This window comes from Physeter macrocephalus, unplaced genomic scaffold (assembly GCF_002837175.3).
Source record: "Physeter macrocephalus isolate SW-GA unplaced genomic scaffold, ASM283717v5 random_1029, whole genome shotgun sequence".
Taxonomy (NCBI): Eukaryota; Metazoa; Chordata; class Mammalia; order Artiodactyla; family Physeteridae; genus Physeter; species Physeter macrocephalus.
Genome location: NW_021146672.1, coordinates 1 through 23,805, shown reverse-complemented (window position 1 = coordinate 23,805; position 23,805 = coordinate 1). Strand labels below are relative to the sequence as shown.

Sequence of the window (23,805 nt, the reverse complement as noted above, 5' to 3'; positions counted from 1 at the left end):
GCTGCTAGCATCCAACTGGTAAAAGGGACCGTTTCCCTTGGGTAAAGTGTCAAGCAGGATTAAATAGATATAATAAACAAGCACCATGAGGAAGCCGCCCTGTAGGGTTGGTCTGAGTCTCAGTGATCACTGTGTACCCTCCTGTGTGCAAGGTGATCACACGGTTTTGTCTGACTTCAAAAGCACAAGGTCACAAGACAAACACTGGTTACGTTCTCATGAATGACTCATCCACAGCACAATTCCTAGTACAGAACGATCTTCCTTTATTGCTAAACGGGCGGTACTTAGTGTCTCCTTTCCTTTTTCTTGCACAACAGAACTTGGATCCCAGCCCTGAGCCCTCTGGACCTTGACGCTGACACAGGACAGCAGGACCGACCTCACCCCACCTCGCTGGGCCTCGCGAGTCACCTGCAGTCCTGCTTCCTCATCAGTGTCGGACCCGAAACCTTAAACCCCTCCCCGTACACAAGGTGGGCATGTGTGTCTTTCCTGTGTGTGGTGGGGATTTTTCCCCCTTAGGAAGCGAAAGACGGTGGGAATGTGTATCTGAAGCACGTAGAGAAATATTCATACACAGCAATGAAGTCAAACAATATTTTAAAAATCAAATAACTTGTGGAGATGGAACAATGCACCCCACATGCAGACAAATTTTTTAAAAATGCCACTTAAAATTTTAACAGCAATTAGCCTTGGATCTCAGAAGTCAAACAAAACTCTCTTGTAGCAAAGGGCTCACTGCCAGCACACAGAGAAAAGGCAGATAGATAAGACAACCTCACAGAAAGGGTCTCAGTCTCGCCAGCAGCAATCTTAGTCATGCAGACCTGACACAGCCCCCGTGGGGCGCACTGGGGCAATTACAAAGTGAATCTCGCTCAGACAGCTGATACTTCTTCCTGGCTGGATGCAGACGGGCTGATTCAGTCCGGGAGTGTGCGAGGAGCTCTGAAAGTTCCAAGGCGTGTGAGGCGGCAGCAGCAGCAGCAGCAGCAAGAGATGGAAATCAGAAGCGTGTCCTCGCAGGAGGTGCGGTGACGGGGGTGGGGGGTGTGGGGGAGAAGAGGGGGCGTTGGGGGCCTCCTGCCCCAGCCAGTGGCTCTGTTGTCCCGGCAGTGGGGGCGGCTCCCCGGGCACGACCCCCTCCCTGGTGAGTATCTTCCCTTAAAGCCGCTGAGGGAGTCAGCACAACCCGCTGCAAATGACCACAGAATGACACTCCTTTTCATACCGAGGACCAAAAAAAGGTGACACAAACAAAAATGATGGGAACATTGTGCAATGAATTCTTGCGGCCGAGGGAGCGCGTGCTGTGGGCCAGCTGCTCCCCAGGCCGTGCAGTGCGGTGGGCACGCGGCACTGACAATCCGTCGAGACCCCGCAGCAGAGGGAAAAGTGCACGTCCAGCTCCGATCCGCCACCTCTGAGGCGACAGCGCCACTTGCTGGTCTCTGGTTCCAGAGGAAAGGTTCCGACTGTGCTGCTGGCCGTCTGGCCGCGCACACCAGCAACGGGCGAGAGTCTATCTACAGTGCAGTGGAGGGGACGCCATGCAAGTGACAGGTTCTGCGTTTTAAACTTTAAAATCTCCTTTGTTCTTAGTGAATTTATATTTCATATATATATATTTGTTGTGATGCTATCCACGCAAGATAATACAACACTTTTTATATTAGCAAACATTACAAGACTTTAATATTCTTGAATGTTTTCTCTGTTATACTTCTAAAGAGATCAAAATAAATTAAACGTTTTGTACATAATTACATAAGAAGTTAACTTATTTTATCATTTTAGTTTAGTACAAAGATATCTGCAAGGTAATTGCCGAAATACACCTTATTTATAATTTCTTCTCATTCCATGCTAAAATTCAAAGGCCGATTATTAGCCTGTTTCTTCAGCACATTTCTGACAAAGAAAGCTGCTAAAATCTAATTGGAAGGTGCTATTTGGAAGGTTTTCTCGTACCTCAACAAACTGTCCTAAAAGGATGAGCTCCAGCAATGGCTTAAATTAGTAGCAGGTCCATGGCATTAAGATTTCATGACACATTAAAACAGAGAAAACAATTCTTTGTTACACTACATAAATTGTTTAAAAGAACCCATCTGGAGGGCAGAATATTTTTTTAATTGCTATTTTGGCTTAACAAAATACCACATTTACGAAGAAAGCACTTATTATCCAATAATTAAAAAAAAAAGAAAAAGTTTTTGAAATGGGCTTTTCCAACGAACTGAAGGCAGTAACACAAAGTCCTTCTGAGCAAACTTCACATTTCTCGTCTCATCCCCGTGCCGATCAGGACGAGTGGAAAGTCTCCTCCCCACCACTTGGCAAAGGCTCCGCTCGGAAACTCGCCCTGGCGTCTGCACACTCGCGACACTGAGCAGATGGCCTGCCTCTGGGAGCGTCTACATGTTGTAGGCCACGTAAATAGGGTCCAGCTGGTCGGCCAGGAAGCCGTCGCGGAGGTGCATGCGCTGCTTCTCCCCCCGGGAGTTGATGGGGATGACGCCGATGTCCACCACCACCACCACCCCCACCACCAGGTAGTGCTCCTCCAGGACCACGTTGGTCACCAGGGGGACCAGGTCCAGGGCTTCCTGCTCGGACCCGTCGAGCTCAACCACAACCACCAGCAAGTTTGTCCAGGTGAACACAGCACTGGAAGAGAGAGAAGCATCACTGTACAGCGGGGCTTGAACTTAACGATCCTGTTTTCTTTTCCAGACGTTCCATTGGGTTCTTTGCGGACCTGCCTGGGCGCTAAGCCTCCTCAGTCCTGTTGGTCCCTGACCGGCTCTCACACTCCCGTCATCCGCACCTCCTACCGACCTGCTCTCACGGTGGCAGCAGCCCCGCCCCTGCCCTCCCTGGATCCACGCACCCCTAAGGGTGGAGTCTGTCCCGCCAGGTGATTGGGTCAGCCTGCAACATGGTTTGTGGGCTTGTCACTGAGGCTAGGACAGCGGGGGCACTGGGGCTGGTCCTGACTTGCCTCTGCCACCAGGGGGATGAAAAACGTGTGCAGAAGAGCTGCCAGCCCCTGGACCGGCTGACCCGTGGGCTCCAGCCACGCTGGGGTCAGATACCTCAGCGGTCAACTGCAGACCCAGGGCACATTAACTGATTCCTGTTTAAAGTACTGAGTTTAGGATGAGGGCAAGGCAGTGAGACCTGACTCATGTGGGGTAATTCCTGGAGAACTCCAGAGATTTACCCAGAAGTGTCTTATTTTGGATCTTTCAACAGGAGGGCCACCCAGAGTATTTTGTCTGCCCAATTTGTAAAAGCCTAAGAACAGTGTTTTACACTTTAAGCCACTTTAACATCATATAGTTGGGCTTTTAAAACGTGGTTGTTTAAGAACCTTAACACACACTGCCCCTGGCCACCGGAGCCACGTGGAGGCCAGGCCAGGCTCTGGGGCCCTGCAGTGGCCTGCGGGGATCTTTCTCTTGCCAGACACAGAGAAGATTCTATCTCAGTTGTGAGGCAGGAAGTATCTGGGAACATTCACTATTGTTTCCTGAAAGCATAGGGTATGCCTATTAGGAAACAATGAATATTTTGTTCAGTATGGCCAATGAATACATGAAAATGAAAGGGAAACACTGGAGAATGTGTTCAGCAGACCCCTCCTTCTGGATTTTGCTTTGTGACGAGTGTGTACACCTAAGGGAACAACCTTGTGGGGAGCTGTCCCCAAGAAGAAGTGCCAGTGCTGAGTCCCAGGGCACAACTCCCAGGCACCGGGCGCCGCTCCACACGGGCCGCACCTTGAGTCCATGAATCACATGTGAGTACTCTGATGCGCGCTGGGGACAATCTTATCCTGGCATTTGAAATCGATGGCGCAGCATTAGGACCAGCTCAGACTCCACAGTTAACTGGGGAGGGGGTTTGCCAGGAGGCCGCGGGCTGCTGCCAGCTACTCTCCTTCCGCCGGAGCTCTCCTGGGGCCGCAGTGGCTGAGAGGATTGGGGGGCTGGACCATACTCAGTGAGGCAGTCACAGATGTGACCTGGCATCACATCCTTCTTTCTCTGCATGAAGTGACTGATGGGGGCACCCTGAGGAGGGGCCACAGGCAAGGGGGAGGGAAATAACAGAACAGTTGTGCTGCACAGACTCCAAGAGAGAGAGAAAAACCCTTCGGAATAAAATGCAGCTTTATTCCGCGTCACAGCATCTAAGCAATGCTCAGAACAGAAAGGAGCAACCCACGAGGGGCACCCCTGCCACACACTTTTAAGTGGAAACGGCACCTTTTCAACTAGATAGAAAATACTCGAGGGAGGCAATACAAGCCAGTCAAAATTATTTTCTTAAAAATACAAAAATGGAAGGCTGTGATTGGTATTTATAGCTATTTAGATGGAAACTGAGGTGGGACCCTGCCAGTTTCTGGGCTGATACCTTTCTGGGGTTTCTGCCCTCCTCGACACACGAGTGGACAGGCAGCTTTGGCAGGCGGAGGACTTGTGCTTCAAACGGGCTCCGTCACTGCTCACCCTGAAACGCGGCACCAAGTGGGGATGAGGCGCTCCCGTCCACCCGACTCTTGTGTCTGCCAAGTCCTCTGTGCAGTGCAGTGCGTGGCCAAGAACGCCAGCCTGCGTCAGCTAACATGAGGCAGCTGACAATCTCAGACCAACCCACCTGCCGAGAAAACTGCTCCCGAGAGGTTTTGGAACGAGCCTCCCCTGGGGCTCCTGCCCTGAGCTTCCAGACCGGCTCCATCAGGCCTCTGCCAGTTCAGGGACTAAGGGAATGAGCAGACCTGCAGCCAGTGGTGCTGAAGCCACTTTTCACTCTCAAATGCCACGTAAAGGGGCAGCGCTGCAGCCCCCAGGCCAGGCGGTGATCTGGGCACACTCACACGTCACAGCCAACCAAACGGCCAGGGAGAAGCATGGCCTGCAAGGCCCCTCAGCCCCAAGGGTGGCTGGGGTGGGTGACTTGTCACTGACAACCCAGTGACGCTGGCAAACGCGGCCTCTCCTGGAGCCTAAGGTCTTCCCACAGGCATGCTGTGTTTAGGCTCCCGCGGACAGTCTATTTCCCCTACACCACACCTTCCTTAACAAAAAAAACAAACGGTTCCCTGGAAACACCGCCCAGCCGTCTGTATGTCACTCTCGGGAAAAGCAACAACTCTGCACTAGGAGTGCTCTTCAGAGGTTCAGATTCACCCTGGAAAGCTGACTCCGCCCAGGACCCCGTGCCCTCCGGCTGCCGCCCCCTCCTCACCATTCCGTGACGCTTTTGTGGGCTCTGATGACGGAGGTCTCAATGTCTATCGGGTGATACCTCATGCCGCGCAGCTCCATGGCCTCATCTAGGGCCCCCACCACGTAGAGGGCGTCGTGGCGCTCTGTACAGGGAATGGAAACCGTGTGAACTTCACCGCAATGCCGCTCAAGCCGCTTAAAAAATAAAAAAGACTACCCCGGAATGCAAAAGAGATGCAAAGAAAAGATCACTGAGCAAGGGATGCTGTCTCCCTTCTACCAGGGAAACTCTGCAGCCTGAGGCTTTCAGGGAAAAGGTGCAGGCGGAAGTGCTGCCTGGCTCAGCGCTGGCCGCACGTCTGCACGTCCCTCCCCTCATCCCACAGGAGTAGCCTCCACACGCCGTCAAGTGCATTATCACACAGCCCTCAGCAGCATCAGCACCGCCGGGACACGGGCCAGCAGACCTGCTCCCTGGAGTCACATGGTGAGGACCCAGCACAGCCCAAGTTATGCCCAGTTCCCTCTGGTGCCAGCACATAAGCTCTTAACTCTCTTATTACTGCACGTCTGAGCGGGAAGAGGAAGCATAGTTTCTGAGAATGTTCATGAACAAAAATTTCCTTAGCTCGTGTAATTGTTAAATTTATTCTCATCAGCTGTGCAGACCTTGGGATAATGACAACATGCAGTCTGTCCATCTTTCCTTAAAAACAAGGAGACATCTTTAATCTTTAGACTAGTAAATGTATCACGATGAGTTTGAGAGAAGTGACTGACATATAACATACCAGAAAATAAATCTTTTCCAGTTTAAGTCCGATGAGATGGAGGCAGTTACTTGCTGGCTTCTAACCATAGCTGCCTTGGGGTATCCCACTGTCCCAGCCCCTGGGCTCCGCAGGATGGGACCTGCCCTGCCTCCTGGGAGGTCTGGGTGTTGATAAGCTTAGTTCTTCAAGGAACCCCAGATAGCACCCTCAAGTAAAACAGTCTACGATTTTCCCAAATTGAAAATGCAACACCAAAATATCTTGTACTTTTCCCCTAAAATTCATGCTGGTTCAGCCAGGTTGGCACAGCTCCCATCAGACAGGTGGGTCAGGAAGGCTCGCTGACTTCTGGCTTTGAGTCTGGCAGGATCTCACCAAGAAAGCTCAGGCCCCATCTCCATGTAATACCCAAGTCCTGTCTCTGTTTTTAGTGAAATAAAGAGTGGAGAAAGGATTCCAGCATCAGCAAAGACTTGAAGAGCAGGCAGGCTCTTAACGTGTTAGTTCTGCATAACACCCACGCCCAGCGCCAGCCCCTCAGAGCTGCTGCTCCCCTCGGGCACCTTGCGGCACCAGGCCTGCTGGACAGGTGCAGAAATGCAGAGCACCCGAGGCCAGCGCCTCCCGCCCTGGAAGAGAGCAGCAGGGCTTCAGGAGGGCCTGGGCTGGGCTGGTGGCTCCAGGATTGGCGACAAGTCTGTGAGCTGCACTTACAGGCACTTGTTGTGGACAACACGGCACCTGGCTCTTGCCCCTGGTTTAAAATGTGTGCCTGGCTCACATGGGAGCACAGAGCACGTGACATGCAGCTTCCACTGCTGGATGCACTTGCCCTGAGCTGGCGCTCTCTCACCCTCGGCTGTTTTCAGGCTGGCTTGCAGCAAGCATGCACGCACGCACATTCTCCCGGGATTGGGATCCCAGACCCCAGACGGGTTTCCAGGGTCTGAGGACCTTCGTGCCAACTGTTGGGACTCTCACCTCCATTTGCATCAGTGAGTTCAGTTCTCCGCAGGAACCCCAAATAGCCTGTTCGTGCCCAGACGGTCTGTGTGTCTCCAAAACTTAATCTTGAGTTGAAGTGATCTGACTGGAGGGATTCATCTCCGTAAATAGTGAAATAACCACTGGCATTGTGGGCACTGTGAACCCAGATCTGTTAAGGAAGCAAAATGTAACTGGATAAGTTAACTTGAGATGATCTCCAGGGCAGAAGCTACTTTTACAATTCAATAGATTATATTCCGTGCTATTGAAACTGTCCTTGCCCTGCAAAAACAAGACGATTCCAGTTTCTGGGGAGACACAGATGCCACAAAGTTTACTGAAATGAAGGCATGACAGCAAGCTCATGGCTGAGCAAACAAACAAGCCATCATCTGTTGAGAATTCTATTAAAGCAGATGGATTGAGGGCTTTTGAAATAAACATCAAATGAACGAGGATGTATGAGTTTCCTTGTATTTATTCAAATGTACCGACTGTTTCTAAAAAGCAAGCTGGAAAAATGTTAAAAAGCTTTGTGATTTATTTTCCCTTTCACTTGGTTTGCATACTTTTGGGAATATTATATTGTAATAAAACAACACAACACAAAACAAACTTTAGGAGGGAAAGGCACTGTAACATCAAACAATGGGGGACAAAAGTGCCTGAGTGTGGAAATGGGAAAGAAAGACCTGCTGACACGGTGCCGACCACGTGGGCTGAGCAGAGCCAGGGACAAGGCAGAGGAGCCCATCAAGTCTGCACAGATGAGGCCCGGAGGAGCCGGGGTCTAGCCAGCAGCCCTCAGTCACGCCTGCTGAGCAACGAGGAAGCAGACCAAAGATGGAGGGCACCCCATCGAGCGAGGGGAAGGAAAACCATCTGTTAAGACACGTTCCCAGTAGAACATCAGGGTGCGGTGGTCCCTGCCCCTCCGCCCAGCGCACCCGCTCAGCTCCAAGCAAGGCCGCCCGCTGTGAGGACAGCACCCGCCGGGAGCATCTCCAGGTGCCCGAGATGGCGGGTGCTACATCCCAATTTCATTCCCAGACATATATTTAAAGGAAATTCCTAAAATATAGTGCAGCTCACAGACTAGTTCTGATCTTCACATAGAGACAGACGAGTGAGGGGCCAAAAAACCGCCCAAGAAGAAAAAGGGTTTGGGGAGTGAGCAGTGGTTAGGACTCACACCTCATCACTAGTCACCCTTTTACGAGGTACACACGTGTGCCCAGGGCACCACTCCAGGAGAGTGGCGGGGCTGGTGTGCTGGTCGGGTGCCAGCGGTGGCAGCCTTTTCTGTGCGGCCGGAACGGGTCAGAGGAAGGGGGGAAGCTGACTGAACAGTGGGCGGCACTGCAAGAGGGTCCTAGAGGGCAGGACAGGGTCACTGTGGGCTTGGCTTTGGAGAGGAAAACGGGGGTGGGGTGGGGAGGGGAGGCAGACATGTCAGAAGAAACAAGTCCATCAGGGAGAGGGAAGGACAGTGTAAGGCAGAGGCGGGCACACCTGGCCGGCCGAGCAGGGCAAGCTGCGGGGATGACAGCCCAGGAAGGGTCTCCTGCAGCCACACGCAGCCAGCAGCGCGCAGGATGAGGGAGTGGGCGGGAAGTCACTGGCCAGGTTCATTGTCAACACAAGGGAGTGGAAGTGACTTTCTGACCCAGATAAACACCTGTCGGGTCCCCAGCCCGCCTGCCACGATTGTTGGTGCTGTTATGATTCTGGGGTTGGCAGGATTCCCTCTGCTCGTTCTCCATCATGTTCCTGATGAAGGACTTCCCTGCTGTGAAGGCAGCAGGCACGGGGAAGACAAACCAAGGGCTGGGAAACAAGGAAACTCAGTCCACTCACATGAAGTTTCCTCTTTTCTAAACTTTTGGAAGAGAATCTATGATACTCCCTTAAGGAAATCCTACTTTGTAATCCTGAACTTTCATGGACACCCTGTACCTCACCTCACCCAGGTGTGAGTCCCCAGAACTCACCTCACCCAGGTGTGAGTCTCCCAACGGTCCTTTTGTTTCTGGATTGGCAATTATGATCCGAACCCCTGGAAGTATCTATGTTGGAAAGAAGAGTCTCATCAGCGGACAGACAGGTAGATACTGCACTATCAACCTTGACCTTGCTTTCATGCCATGTGCCTATTTTCCTGATTAAAATGGTTTAGAAAGTGAATGGCTTTAAATCAAAATTATATACCAGAGCATTATATAATTACAGCAAAACAATTACATTTCATTGTAATTATTACAGTGACAGAGCCTGTGTTAAAGTGATCCTAAAATTAAGAATTTGAACAAAATATGATAAATGATATAATTTAACAGGCTCAATGTTTGCAAAAGAGGATTCAGTGGAGCTGCTCTGTAGTGTCCAGAAGAGACGGCCGTCACCACCCATGCATCTGTCGAGCCACGAGCACACCGCGCCTGCAGCTCTGCCCCTCTCCTCCACCACACTGCCCACTTTTCCTGCTGGTAAACATCTTCTAGTACAATGTCGATATGAAGCACCTCCTTCTTAATGGACGTTTAGCTCAGAAATGCTCCACATTCCACTGAAACCACGTAATGAAGCAAAAGCTGATTCTGGAAATTTAGAACAGAACCCATCTCAGTTCAGCTAATTAGCACTGTGTGGTTGAGATAAGGCAACACATCTGTGGTGAACGCTCCTGGAACACGTCTGACGAATGGCCCGCCAGACCAACTTGGGTGGGTGGGTAGCGCTGTGTCCCACACCTTAGAGCCAACTTAGTACCAAGAATTCTAACGGGCAGTCATGTAGACACAGACTGTAAAAGGTCCAAAAACAATATGCTTTTAGAATTATGTTAAATGGAGAAGAGATCTGACGATTGGGGCCAAAAAAGAAAAAGAAAAGTCTTCAATTACGTTTAAATACGTTTCTTGCATTTTAGTTCTATAAACAAGATAGCCACCATTGCAGGAACGACTAGCTGTCCCCTGATAAACATTCTTCGTCCAGCTCCACAGTAAACAAGCCCCGATTGTGAGCCGGGCCCGTAGACATTCAAAACCCATGTAGTGCTGCCAACCTGCCTTTCAGCTGTGGTGACAATGCCCAGTGATACTTAAGTGTGAGTGAGGCAGCTGAGCAGCCGTCCTTAGAGTCTGCACCTTTTGCCTCCTCCTTTTTCTGCTTCTCCTCCTCTGGCTGGAATGTGCAAAGGAAGGCTGGAGCTGGAAAAACCACTCTAGACCCTGAGGCACCCTTGGGAGGGGAGGCCAAGACATAAGATGCCACGGTCCCTGGTGGTTTCTTCTACATGAGAAAAAAACCTAACTCATTTAAAACACTGTCATTTTGAGTTTCTGTGCTCATGGCCAAAACCAGTCCTGATATACTACATTCAAGAAAACTTTTTTGAAAAAAAAAAATCTACCATCTAATTTCTTGAATTTTCAAAGCCCATAAACTGAGACTCGTGTTTATATGGACATGCATACGCCTTCCTTCAATACTTACTTTTCCTGATTCCATTAGGGGCAAACTATGAGGAGATCCTCTTTCTACTAAACGGACTCTACAAAGAGAAACAGAAGGTGTTACTGTGTTTTCTGTACCAGTGGTTCCCTTCCTCCACATCCAGCACTTGGTCAATGCCTGGCAGTTTGATGGGGAACATTAACTCTGCTGATGAGCATTACCCAACTCAAAGATAGTCTAGAAGTCAAAGAAAAAGCAGTCAATAGTAGAGAGGAAACAGCGAGGGCCACCACACAGGCCACGGAGAATGGAGATGCAGTCCCACCTACCAACCCGAAAAATGACTGGGAACCATTCTGCATTTAAAGTTAACTGGGGGTCGACGTAGCACTTGCAGAAAAGGGAAAGAATAAGGATTAAACTGCATTCCTCAAAGAGCTGCCACCCTTGTGACAGCAATGCCTGGTCCTGAAACACTCACGGCCCTGCCCCTGCAGACCACAGGCTGGGCCTCAGACACAGCAGCACAGAACCCACCTCCTCAAACAGGCGCACTAGAGAGGACCGGCCAGTTCAGACAGCAAAAGCTCCTTTTAGAAAAGAAGCTCTTTTCCATTTAAAAACTATTCGCTGGTGATTTAATCGTAAAACTGTGGAGGACCTTGGTGCCAGTCACAACCTGAGCTCGCTAAGTTCTTCCCAGCTGCGTTATTTTAACTATTCTATGACTGGTTTTACATCTCTCCATGTTACTTTGAGACTGTGATACTGATCATTCATCGACAGGCAACTTTTATTTAAGGAAAACAGAGTGAAGGGGAACCTGCTGGGATGCTTGACTGCAGAACAAGGAGGGCGTCAGCAGGAGGATGGGGCCAGGGAACGTGGGGATTGTCAAATTCACCAGCGTGACCCATTCTTTGTATCAGCACAGATCTGCCCCCATAACTGATAAGTGTTGCTGTAGGGGGATGGGCAATGAAGGAAGGACCCTGAGAGTCACAGCTTGGTGGGGCTCCTTCGCAGGCTCTGCTCCGGTCGCGCAGAGTGAGGGTCCAGGGCGCCGATGACAACATGAGCAGGAGGAGGGCAGACAGACAAGGTCCCGACAGAAAGGGGTGTGGGTAGGGCTCCCGTGCCGGCAGGCATCCTGGGGCTGCAGGCCTCTGAAAAGCAGCTGAAAAGCTCTTACTTTCAGGCGAAGGATGCCCTGCCTTCCAGCTAGCCTTTGGTGTGGTGTCTCGTGTTGCTGCAGACAAAAGTAGAAAAACCACCTAGATCTTACACTACTTAAGCCTTCCAGAATATGGGCACACCTCCTTTTATTGTGCTTTGTTTGCTTTATTGCACTTCGCAGATACTGTGTTTTTTTTTTTTTTTAAACAAATTGAAGGTTTGTGGCAACCCTGCATCAAGCAAGTCTATCAGTACCATTTTTCCAACAGCATTTGCTCACTTCATGTCTCTGTCACATTATGGCAGTAATTCTTGTAATATTTCAAACTTTTTCATTATTACTATTGCATTTATTAGGGTGATCTGTGATCTTTGCTGTTACTATTGTAATTGTTTTGGGGCGCCACGAATTTGCCCTTATAAGATGGTGAACTTAATAAATGCTGTGTGTTCTGACTGCTCCACTGACTGGCCATTCCCCGTCCTTCTCCCCCTCCTCATTCCCTGAGACACAATGATACTGAAATTAGGCCAATTAATAACCCTACAATGGCCTTAGTGTTCAAGTGACATTCTTCTCAAGGAAAAGTCACACATTTCTCACTTTAAATGAAACGATAGAAATGATTAAGCTTGGTGAGGAAGGCAGGTCAAAAGCTAAGATGGGCTGAAAGCTAGGCCTCTTGCACCACCAGATAGTTAGCCAAGCTGTATATGCCAAGGAAAAGTTCTTGAAGGAAATTAAAAGTGAACATATGAAACAGCCTTATTGCTGATATGGAGAAAGTTTTAGTGGTCTGGATAGAAGATCAAAATAGCCACAACATTTCCTTAAGCCAAAGCCTAACCCAAAGCAAGGCCCTAACTCTCTCGAACTCTATGAAGGCTAAGAGAGGTGAGGAAGCTGCAGAAGAAGGTTAGAAGCTAGCAGAGGTTGGTTCATGAGGTTTAAGGAGAGAAGCCTTTTCCATTACATAAAAGTAAAGGTGAAGCAGCTGATGAAGAAGCTGCAGCAAGTTATCCAGAAGATCTAGCTAAGATCATTCATGAAGGTGGCTCCACCCAACAAAAGATTTTTAATGTAGATTAAACAGCCTTCTATTGGAAGAAGATGCCATCTAGGACTTTCATAGCAAGAGAGGAGAGGTCAATGGCTGGCTTCAAAGCTTCAAGGGACAGGATGACTCTTGTTAGGGGCTACAACACCTGGTGACTTGAAGTTGAGCCAATGGTCATCTACCACTCTGAAAATCCTAAGGCCTGTAAGAATTATGCTAAATCTACTCTGCCTGTGCTCTGTGAATGGAACAACAAAGCCTGGATGACAGCACATCTGGTTACAACATGGTTTACTGAATATTTTAAGCCCACTGCTGAGATGTGCTCAGGAAAAAAAACTCCTTTCAAAACACTACTGCTCATTGACAATGCACCTGGTCACCCAAGGGATCTGATGGAAATGGACAATGAGATACAGGTTGTTTTCATGTCTGCTAACACGATATCCATTCTACAGTCCCTGGATCAAGTACTAATTTTGACTTTTAATTCTTATTATTCAAGAAATACATTTTATAAGACTATATGGCTGCCATAGATAGTGATTTCCCTGATGGATCTGGGCAAAGGTAATTGAAAACCTTCTGGAAAGGATTTACTATTCTAGATGCCATTAAGAATATTCATGATTCATGGGAAGAGGCCAAAATATCAACATTAACAGGAGTTCTGAAGAAGTTGATTTCAACCCTCCTGGACGACTTTGAGGGGTTCAAGACTTCAGCGGAAGAAGTAACTGCAGATGTGGTAGAAACAGCAAAAGAACTAGAATTAGAAGTGGAGCCTGAGATGTGACTGAATTTCTGCAATCTCATGAGAAAACTTGGACAGATGAAGAGTTACTTTATGGATGAGCAAAGAAAGTGGTTTCTTGAGATGGAATCTACCCTGGTGAAGATTCTGTGATGATTGTTGGAATGACAACAAAGGATTTAGAATATGGCATAAACTTAGTAGATAAAACAGGGGCAGGGTTGGAGAAGATTGATCCAAATTTTGAAAGAAGTTCCGCTGTGGGTAAAATGCTATCATCAGCATTGCGTGTTACAGAGAAATCGTTCCTGAAGAGTCAGTTAATGTAGCGAACTTCATGGCTGTCCTATTTTAAGAAACTGCCACAGCTGCCCCAACCTTCAGTAAGGACCACCCTGTTCAGTCAGCAGCCAGCCACACTGAGGAGAGACCCTCCACCAGCAAAAAGATTATAACCCACTGAAGGCTCAGATGACGGTGAGCATTTTTTAGCAACAAAATATTTTAAAATTAAGGTATGCACACTTTGTTTTTTCAGACATAATGCTATTGCACACTTAATCGACTACAGTATAGTGTAAACATAACTTTTATATGCACTGGGAAACCAAAAAATTCGTGTGACTTGCTTTATTGTGATATTCCCTTTACTGTGGTGGTCTGGAATCAAACCTACAGAATCTCTGAGGTCTGCCTGTATGCCCATAGGCTTAATGATGCCATCCTTCAAAAATAAACTACTGGCTGCATTAAGACAGAGTTAAAAGGGACTAAAACTCTTCTAGGACCCAGGTAGCATTATGCTAATTTAGGGTGGGTTATAATTAAAAATTACCATTAGAGCACTAAGAATCTATGGAACTTCACCTGTAGCAGCTTTCAGACAGATGCGATGCTTGCAGGAAATATCAATGCTGGGAATGATAACTTTTTATAGCCTGCTGGGTCAGGAGGCTGTGCCTGTTACACTGAACTAAATTAGGCCAATTTGAGTAATTAGGTTAAGTGAAGAAGCCTGTGTCCAAGTGCTGGCTGGCCAACTGTGGAGTCTGGATATTGGCAACTGGCTACAGATGGAGAAAGCAATAAAGAAAAAGGCCAAACTGGCTGGGAAGATTATGAGTGGGCAGAAGCAGGGGTGAGGAAAGAGGGAAAGAATGAAAGAGAAAGCAGCCGAGGTAACGGCTGGCTCAGCCCACCTAGTCTGGCTGCTGCTATGGGCGGGGCAGCTGGCCAGCGAGTAGGCTGGGTGTCCTACAAAGGACAGACCATCCGGCCAGGGAAGGGAGCAAAACCTTTGCCAAAAATGAGGGCTGTTCTGGATAAGCTACACTCTGCTGTTTGTCCACTCACAGCCACCACTCAGGGAGCTCTGGCCGTGGCACTAGGACAGGGATGACTTCTGAGCGGGGCACCTGGGGTCATGAATGGAACCAGGCCACTTGAGCCAAGAGTGGGAGCAAGTGCCCTGACCTGCGACTCGAGCCTGGACGTTGTGCTTCTCCTCCTCTCAGACCCCAAGGTTCCCGCCAACATGGGGAGTGAGTCCATGGCCCGGTCCTCCTTCTGCAGTGGGACTGCTGTCCACGCACACTGGCTGGCCTCTGCCTCTCTGGTCAGCAGGCCTCCCCTGCTCTCGGAGTTTAGGAGTTTATCTTGTCTCCTGACCCTCCCTGCTGAGCCGAACCTCTGAGGAAGGCAGGCAAACGGGATCTCACCTGAGGATCTCACATGAAATGTGGAAAACCCTACCGTTAAGAACTTCCCTGTGGCCTCCTGGCTGGGCTGCTGAGTGGTGGCAGGGACCTGGACAAGCACGGAGGGCAAACGTAAGGACAGAACAAAGAATTTCTTCTCTGGTCAGTATGAAACAGTGCTCTCTGTCAGCGATTCACAGGCAAGCAGGAAGGGGGCACTGAAATCACTCAGGGGTGGTCCTGTCCTGCCAGCAAATGCCACACGGGTAGCCGTTCCTCCACTTGAAAATATACACAGAGCAAAGAGAAAACCACCCCTTATAGGAGGAGATGGAGATATGTCTTTTGAAAGACCTGGGAGCTACACACACACAGGCAGCACAGGCGGGAGGGCGAGTGACTCACAGAAATACAGGAAACTCAGTAGGAGACCTTCCCAGGCTGGCACCATGGGGAGGGGAGGCTCTCTCCCCCCAGGACTGCACCTGCCCACACACCGTAACCCACTGGCTCTGGAGATGCGCCACAATCAGGAAACCACAGCACCTTCCCCACAGGAGGGCTGGCAGCGCCACAGCTGCTGTCAGGAGCCGGTCACTTCAGAACCATGGACAAGAGCCCAGCGTGGGCACGTCCTGACAGAGCAGGTCAAGAGGACGAGGGTGCCGGACTGCCCAGCGGCCAGCCCGGACGCACAGGAAGAGGAGCTGACAGGGCCCAGCGGCATGCACTGGGCGGCCAGGATGAAGTGTGCATGGCGTTCCTGTGTCCGGGGTGGCCCTGGGCTGAGTCTCCCATGTCCCTGGGCAGCAGGGGGAGGACAGTGCCTTCCAGGAAGGGACACGGTAATTATTCCTTAATGTAAGACACCTATTTGGGTTTCTGCCCCCTTCAGAAGAAGGGGCCCAGCAGGAGAGAGCGGCGATGAGCTCGGGCATGCGGCAGGACCTCAGCCTGGAGGAGCTGGGTGTGGCAGCACCAAGCCAGCCCGGGGAGCAAGGCTCCCTGCTGTGACTGCGAGAGGGTGCCTCCAGGGACAGAAGCCAGCAGAAAACCACGTTCAAGGGCAGGACTTTGCTTTGGTTTCTTAAGTCAAACCCTGACGAAGACGAGGAAGGGACAAGTCCAGTGCACGTGTTTCTGGTGTCTGACAGCCCCTCAGCTCCCAGCCATGCCTGTCCTCTGACGCAAGACAGAGCTGAGACTGTGAAATGCGAGCCTGGAGAGCGCTACAGGGACAGAGACGGGTATGACTCGGAGGCTTTCTCATGAGGCCTGGACAGGGCGGGTGTGGGGTCCCTCTGACACTGAGCAATGTTACCCTTAATTGTAAAGGTCGATGACATTCCTGACAGTGTCACTAACGTACGACTGCATAGCAATTTCCAGTTCACAAAGCACTTTTACTTCTGTTTTGAATGACCAAGTCAGGAAATGTATGTATAAGAGATTATTTTACAGATTAGGACAAAAATGTCACTTAAAAGGATACAGACTTCCCAAGGTCAAAAGACTAGTAAAAGAAACTCCTACTATGACTCAGGTCTCCTGGCTCTTTCTCGAACAGTGAAATCAATCTGATACTGGACTTTTATTACTTTACCATGATGCACTGTATGGGTTCCAATTTCACTTTTCCTAAATCACAACTTTTCTCAATAGGAAGATTTGCCACACTGAAGATAGTTAAGAAGGTAGGTCACAAAGCTGTTAGAAAGGAGTTTCTAGATTTCTTTCCTTTTCCAGGAAAGAAAACTCCCTGAACCCCACTCCCAACCATCCCTGGTACTCCAGGAGATTTGTAACACACAATGGGACCAACTGTCCTTTCCTGATTACTATTCTTGTGAGTAAGTCCGTTTGAGACTGTAACCTACCCTCTCAGGCCCCAAAGATCAGCAGTTTTTATCTAAATGGTCTTACAAATTTGATCTTCATGTGTTTTGAGGGTCAGGTCACAGACAGAACTGCATAAATATTACTCAAGCGGTGATTCTTTGATGAGATGTTGTTCACCTTCTGAAGTTATAAAGTTTTTTCAAATAATTTTTATAGGGAGTAAAGTAGATTTCTTTCTAAAGCCTAGAAGTTGTATTTGGAATTTATGCCCCTGAAACACAGTTACTTAATCTCCTCAGAGCTAAGTGTCTGCATTTTGAAAATGTTCTGGATGGAGCTCTGCTCTAGTGGGCCCGTATGCTCTTGGTGGGCCAGTGGTTCTCTCTGCCACCAGATGGGCTGTATCCTGTGATTCCCTGTGAATAGCAGGGTCTAAAATGAGGGCTACAGGGGCTGGGAAGCACCTCTAAGTGTGATGTGTTTAGGTGAATGCAGTGTTTCTTAGTCTTGGCACTGCTGCCATTCTGGTCATTTGCTGTGCGGCAGGAGTCTGTCTTGTGCACTGTAGGATGTTTAGCTGCATCCCTGGCCTCCGCCCCCCCGCCCCCGCCCCCCCGCCACATGCCAGCAGTACCACTCCCCAGATTATGCTAATCAGACATGGCAACATGGCAACTCGTCTGCTGGGGGCACAAGCACCCGGCTGGGAACCCCTGGTGTGAGTGGGGGCTGGTATTCCCCAGGATACCTGAGCCTACATGGCACACCCGGCCCCTTCTCAGCCCCTGCAGCTCTGCCCCTGACACGCTCACCCACACACGGGACTCATATCATGGAAGAACACGCTCAGCCAGGCCAGGCTGGGGGCTCCTGGTTTCCCACCCACAACTTTCACTCTGCTCTCCCAGGTGTTGTGAGCACAAAGCACACATCAGTAGGCACCACATGAGGACATGCAGATAGCAGCACAGTATCTGGCCCTCACCACGCGTCCACAAGCACCTCTAGTAATTTACAAAAGGACACCTTCTACTAGAGTTCATGCTTACTATTAACACGTCATAGAAACATCAATGAATGGGCATCTCCACAACTACCCCAAAGAAATGACCTAATCAATGAGGAAGTCTATAGGAAAATGATAGAATTCTCTCTTCCCCCTCAGGCATGTCAGGAGGGACCCCTTTGGGAGCAGAAGTTCTGCTAAAGATTCCTCATCTTGTCTCCACCTTCCCTCCCTCAAGGTGAACTCACAAGCACTCACCAGCAACACCCCCTTTTTGTTCTTGCTCAAGGCTGCTTAGGAAGCTGCACAGAAAGGTCACCTGACTTATATTTTAGTTTTTCATGGAAATGCCTCGACACAAATTTTCAATTCATGTAAAGAAATGTGGGCAGAGTGTTGATATTTTATCAGGTGCAAAATGGCGCCTGACTAGAGTGTTCAAGTAAAGGACCAAGTCTTCGGGACAGGCTGTGAGAAAAAGTAACTCTGGTTGCAACGGCTCTGGGCCAACGGTTGTCATTTGTGTCTGAAAACAAGAATTTGGTTGCTCCACTGGGTACCTCACGCAGTAAATGTGGAGAGTTGTGAAAGCTCGCTCAATGAACTACCTTGTTTGGAGCAGATGATTCTGTACTCCTCCTCCTTCTAGAAGGAACCCTGCACGCCAGGCACCAAGAAGACAAAATCACAATACCTGTCGTGTCTCAGAGCTCTCATGTCCACGTAGACGGTGGTCGGATCGGGCCCCGAGGTCCCCTGCAAACAAGGACACAGTGAGGTTAACACGAGTTTACCTTGGAGGAGCTGGGTCTGTGCTTCCTACTGGCTAGGGAGCATTTCTCTGGCAAAGTCTGAACAAAACCCCAAAGCACTAAGACCACACCTCTCAACTGATAACCGAACTCCGAAAGGAACATCTTATTAAGATAATACTGGACTTTCACACAGCTTGACTGTCAATCACATTTATGAAAATTAGAAAAGGGGCATCTTGCCAAATAAAAGAAGGCTGAAACTACAGAGGCAGCATTTGGCAAAAGCAGGTTGCTGAGGACGTGAAGCATCATTTGCTGAGAGATTTTCACCACATGCATCCCAAAAGGTGTATTTTTAGAGCTCAAGATATTGAAGCAGAACACGTGACATGAGCTGACAGATTAAGGAAGAAGAGATAAAAGATAATGACCTTGTTCCTTCTAGTTCTAATTGTGCCTTGGTTTTCCTCCAATGCGGGAGGCCATTTTTGCCCAAGACATAAGTCAGGGAGGTTGTGTGTTTACCACTGGTCATCTGGGCAGCACCCTGTGTTCTGAACTATTTATTTAACACAGGGTCCAGAAACCTTATCTTGGCATCATAAATCTCTTCAAAATATATGCTGAGTTGACTTCAACAGTGATCTCTGCTCATGTAAGAGCATGGCATTAAAGCTACATTACAAACCAAAATTCTACATACATTTCTTGGGAAAGTAATGCAATACCTTGGGTAGAAAAAGACAGAACCTAAGAAAAATCTGCCAAAAAATAAGGGAGCCTCTCAGAATTTATTTGAAGAACTACACTAAGATTCTTCACGAGAGAATCTTAATCTTATACCAAAGGCACGTTTAAATATAAGAAAAAGATAAAAATAAAGACACCTTTGTTGTACCATACTGGACCCCCCGATAATCCTCCCCACAGAGAAAGCACATGCAATCAGCCTGGAGGAGGAGCTGCACTGCCGTATGGCCACGGCGCCCTCACTGATCTGTGACTGCTTGGGGGAGCCGTGTTACAGACCAGTGCTGAGTGGAGAAGCGGTTTGTGGTCTGAGTAATGCAAAGCACGTAACCATAAGAGGCCAATTAAAAACAAACAAATCAGAAAACAGGTCACTAGAAGTGGAAAATGAAATAAAACGGAGATGACCCCAAACTGATGGTATAAATGGAGGCACAGCGTTTGTCACAAATGCGAGACGTCTGACAAGATCTGAGAAGTGACACCACGCTGGCCGTCAGCCCTCCTGACCACGGGTCTAGAAGCCCAGCCCATCTCTGCACTCAACTCCTAGTCTGCCCACTGCTGGGATCTGACGAGACGGTGGTGGTTAGCAGGCACTGGTGTGATGAGCGGGAAATCCCTACCTTCTCAGCCAGCTTCCACAGCCGGTGGGGCTACAGCAGCAGGAGGTGGGAGCAGAGGAGAGGTGAGGACAACAGACCAACAGACGCCGAAAATCCAGGACACACACAGACACATAAACAAACAACCCAACAATAAAAGTGGGATGAAGAAGAGAGAGGGGTGGGGAGGAAAATGCAAAAAGCAGGGAACAAAGTAAAAAGAAGATCAAAAACAATGTCAAATATGGAAGTTGTTAAAATCAATCACTGTACCATTAAAGGTTAAAAAAAATCTAAAAAGATGTCCACATATCCACAGAGCAACAGAGGAGAGTAACAGATGGCTAGCCACGGGCAGGTGGACCTGAGTAATTGCTTTTAATACATATGGTCAGTGGGTTTTGATTTTACGGTACCTTTCTCTAGTTTCTTTTCTTTTCTGAGAAAGTGGGGAGTATGAATTTTATTGGCCAAATCTGTCAAGTGTTCCTCATTGAAATAGTTTGAAGTTTCTTACTACAACAATGAAGGGGAGCCTGGAAGTTTGTGGATCTAAAATCAGGGTGTCTAGCCCTACTCACCTACAAGATTAGGACAAGAAAAGAGGTCAGAGTACGAGTGAAGCATGAATCAAACCTTGGGCTCCTAGGTGGTCCAGCTCAGCGGTGCAGGGAGGGACCCCCCAGTGAGCACCCTGCTTCACCCTCAGCTCTGTCCTCAGAGACGCTGCCTCCATTTCCCTCTTGTCTTCCACGGTTTTGGTGCCCACCTCTACCCCTGTTAAAGCATCTATACCCACGGGGGAAAGACTCCAGAAAGCAACGTGGGCAAACTCCTCTGATGTTGTGTTCCCTGGCTGACCCGGTGTCTTTCCCAAACACTCCTAGAAAACTAGAACAGGGCCAAGTTCTCCCTTGGGTGCGGTCCTGACCTCATCATCACAGTCACTAGGTGGGCTCCAGAGACAACAGCAGCAGCAACAAAGAAGGAGCTCTTCACTCGGTTTCCTGAGGCTGCAATTTGTGAATAAACAAGGCCAGACTGAAAAAACTATCATCACTCAACTTGGAGGCAAGTCTATTAAAAACAAAAACAAAAACCAATGGTTCCAGATTTTAAAATTACGATTCCATCCTTCTCTCTGAGACTTCCTTCACTGTGGTAACCATGGCTACCGCTTTCTCTCAGCATCTCTATGTTTGGAAAACTGAGGCAGGACTCAAGGAAAGAGAATAGGGCAAGGAAAGGTGTGTGCAACCTGGAAGGCACACTCGACTTTCACTGGGTCTCTTCAAGCTGAATGCAATAATTTAAATAATTTCTCTCATGATTCTTTGAATCCCAAACATTAATTGGAACAAAACTAAGTCCATGTTCTCTCTTTAAATTATTCTAATTCACAATCTTTAAAAATAATGACTCAAAGTAGTATCTCAGAAAAAAAATACACATGACTGGGAACGAGTTTCCTATCTTGTAAATGTGTGGAGGAGATAACATCTGGAGCAAAATCGGTCTACTGACTAATGAGGGAGACTTGAACAAAGAGTTAATGTACAGGTGTTTCCAAGTTTCAAAAACCCTAAGGTAGAAAACTCTGAGATTTCAAGATAAATAGTAGGGAGTGCATATTTAACAAAATCTTCACTTTGCCAAAGAATGCAAGCTGGAGTTCCTTTAACTAAGGAGTATGCTCCCAAGTATTTAAAGATAACGGAATACTTCCAGAAGGGACCAGCAGGAAAGCAAAGCTATCTATTCCAACCAAAGGTTTATCAGAAATGAAGACAAAACATGTTTGAAATTGCAAGTTATATTAAGCAGAAAAGAGGATTAACTTTAATGTTCAGTTGTATAATAAAAAGTTACATATGGACATACAGTTAAAATCATTTTTTCTTATTGTCATAAAAGTGTATCAGTTAGGTATTAAGCACTTATTGAACAAATGAGTTATATTTAAATCTCAGCTGTAGATATACAGACTCACATCCCAAACACAGCACAGCCAATTCAACACAGTACTTACCTGAACACCTTGGCTGAGTGGTACTTTTCTATTCAGCAACTCACATACCATAGCGTTAGTACAATCTAGTATTAGCACATAACTCCTTAAGCCTAAGTAGCAAATTTTAAGCAGAAACGTGATATAAAGACACAGTTTCAGAGTACTGACATTGGGCATATCTACTGTGCTGGTGTTTGAGGAGTTGAGGGAGTTTCCCATAACTGGGGGCACAGGAGGCAGCTCTGCAGGACTGGATTCCAGCAGGGTATGGGCAGAGCAAAGTGGTTCATCAGTGGGCTCTTCCCCCCTGAACTTTAAGCAGTGTTTCTGCCTGCATGACCCCAAGGCACATTCTTTGGTCCTCCTAGCAGATCTGTGTATTAATAATGATCTTTTCACTATTTTAACTGAGATTTCAGCTTTCTTTTGATAAGCACTAGTATGGTGCAACTTTTCCATGCTTATACCTTTAATCTATTTGTGTCTTTATTTTTAAACCATGTTTGTTTTAGGCTATATATAATTGGGTCTTGCTTTTTTTTTTTTTTTTTTTCAGTACGTGGGCCTCTCACTGTTTTGGGCTCTCCCGTTGCGGAGCACAGGGTCTGGACGCGCAGGCTCACCGTGTCCCCTGCATCAGCAGGTGGACTCTCAACCACTGCGCCACCAGGGAAGCCCGGGTCTTGCTTTTTAAAAATCCAACCTCATGATCTCTGCATCTTAAATGAAGTGGTAGAGGATTTATATTTATTATTGATGTGATTATGTTTAAATCTATTTTTTGTTGTTTATAATTCATCCCATCTATCCCCCCATCTTTTCTCTGCCTTCTTTTATAGATCCATTCTCTCCCCTCTTTTGGCTTATTAGCTACAACTCCTTGTTTTTCTAATTTTAGTGGTTACTTTATGGCTTATAGCATATATCTTTAATTTTCCAGTCTACCTTCAAGCAATATTATACCAATTCACATGCTGGAAGAACCTTATGATAGTATACTTCCATTTTTCCCTCCCAAACTCTGGGCAGTTGCTGTCATCAGTTGACTTTTATACATGATATAAACCCTACAGTATATTACAAGTTTTGTAAAGGCAGTCAATTACCTTCTAAAGAGACTTAGTAAGAAAAAAATCTTATATGTTTACCTATGCACTTGCCATTTCCAGCATTATTCATTCTTTTGTATAGACCCAGATTTCACACTGGTATCATTTCCCTTCTGCCTAAAGGATTTCCTTTAATATTTCTTGCTCTGTGGGCCTGCTAGTAGTTGATTCTCAGCTTTTGTATGGCTAAAAAAAGTTTTTATTTCAAGTTTGCTCTTGAAAGATATTTCCATTGACTACTATGAAATTCTAGGTTGACGGTATTTTTCTTTTAGTATTTAAAAGCTGTTTTCCACTGTCTCTTTGCTTACATTTCTGATGAGAAGTCTGATGTCATTCTCATCACTGTTCCTCTGTAACTTGATTTTTTTCATCTGCCTGCTTTTAAGATTTTCCCTATATCACTGGGTTTGGGCAATTTAGTTAAGCAGTTTCCTTCATGTTACATTAGAGCAGTGGGATTTGTAGGTTTATAGTTCCATCAAATTTGATATATTTCTTCATGTATTTTTTTCTAGACCGCACTCTTCTTTTTCCTCTTTCATGGGAACTCATATGTATACTAAGTCCCTTGAAGTTT

General features: G+C 47.7%; 1 protein-coding gene across 2 annotated transcripts; it reads right to left on the bottom strand.

The window, feature by feature from the left end:
* Nucleotides 1–1,032: 1,032 nt before the first annotated feature.
* LOC114483922 (disco-interacting protein 2 homolog C-like) lies at nucleotides 1,033–21,976 on the bottom strand. 2 transcript variants are annotated; one of them, XM_028486923.2, is made up of 8 exons: nucleotides 21,037–21,976; nucleotides 20,127–20,156; nucleotides 18,690–18,751; nucleotides 10,505–10,562; nucleotides 8,998–9,072; nucleotides 7,001–7,175; nucleotides 5,266–5,389; nucleotides 1,033–2,676 (listed from the first exon to the last, which is right to left on the bottom strand). In XM_028486923.2, the coding sequence occupies exons 1-8, from the start codon at nucleotides 21,160–21,162 to the stop codon at nucleotides 2,424–2,426; spliced, it is 903 nt and encodes a 300-aa protein (XP_028342724.1). In that variant the 5' UTR covers nucleotides 21,163–21,976; the 3' UTR covers nucleotides 1,033–2,423. The 2 variants fall into 2 exon arrangements, with proteins under 2 accessions (XP_028342724.1, XP_028342725.1); XM_028486924.2 differs by lacking the exon at nucleotides 20,127–20,156 and having other exon boundaries at nucleotides 21,037–21,975.
* Nucleotides 21,977–23,805: the final 1,829 nt, after the last annotated feature.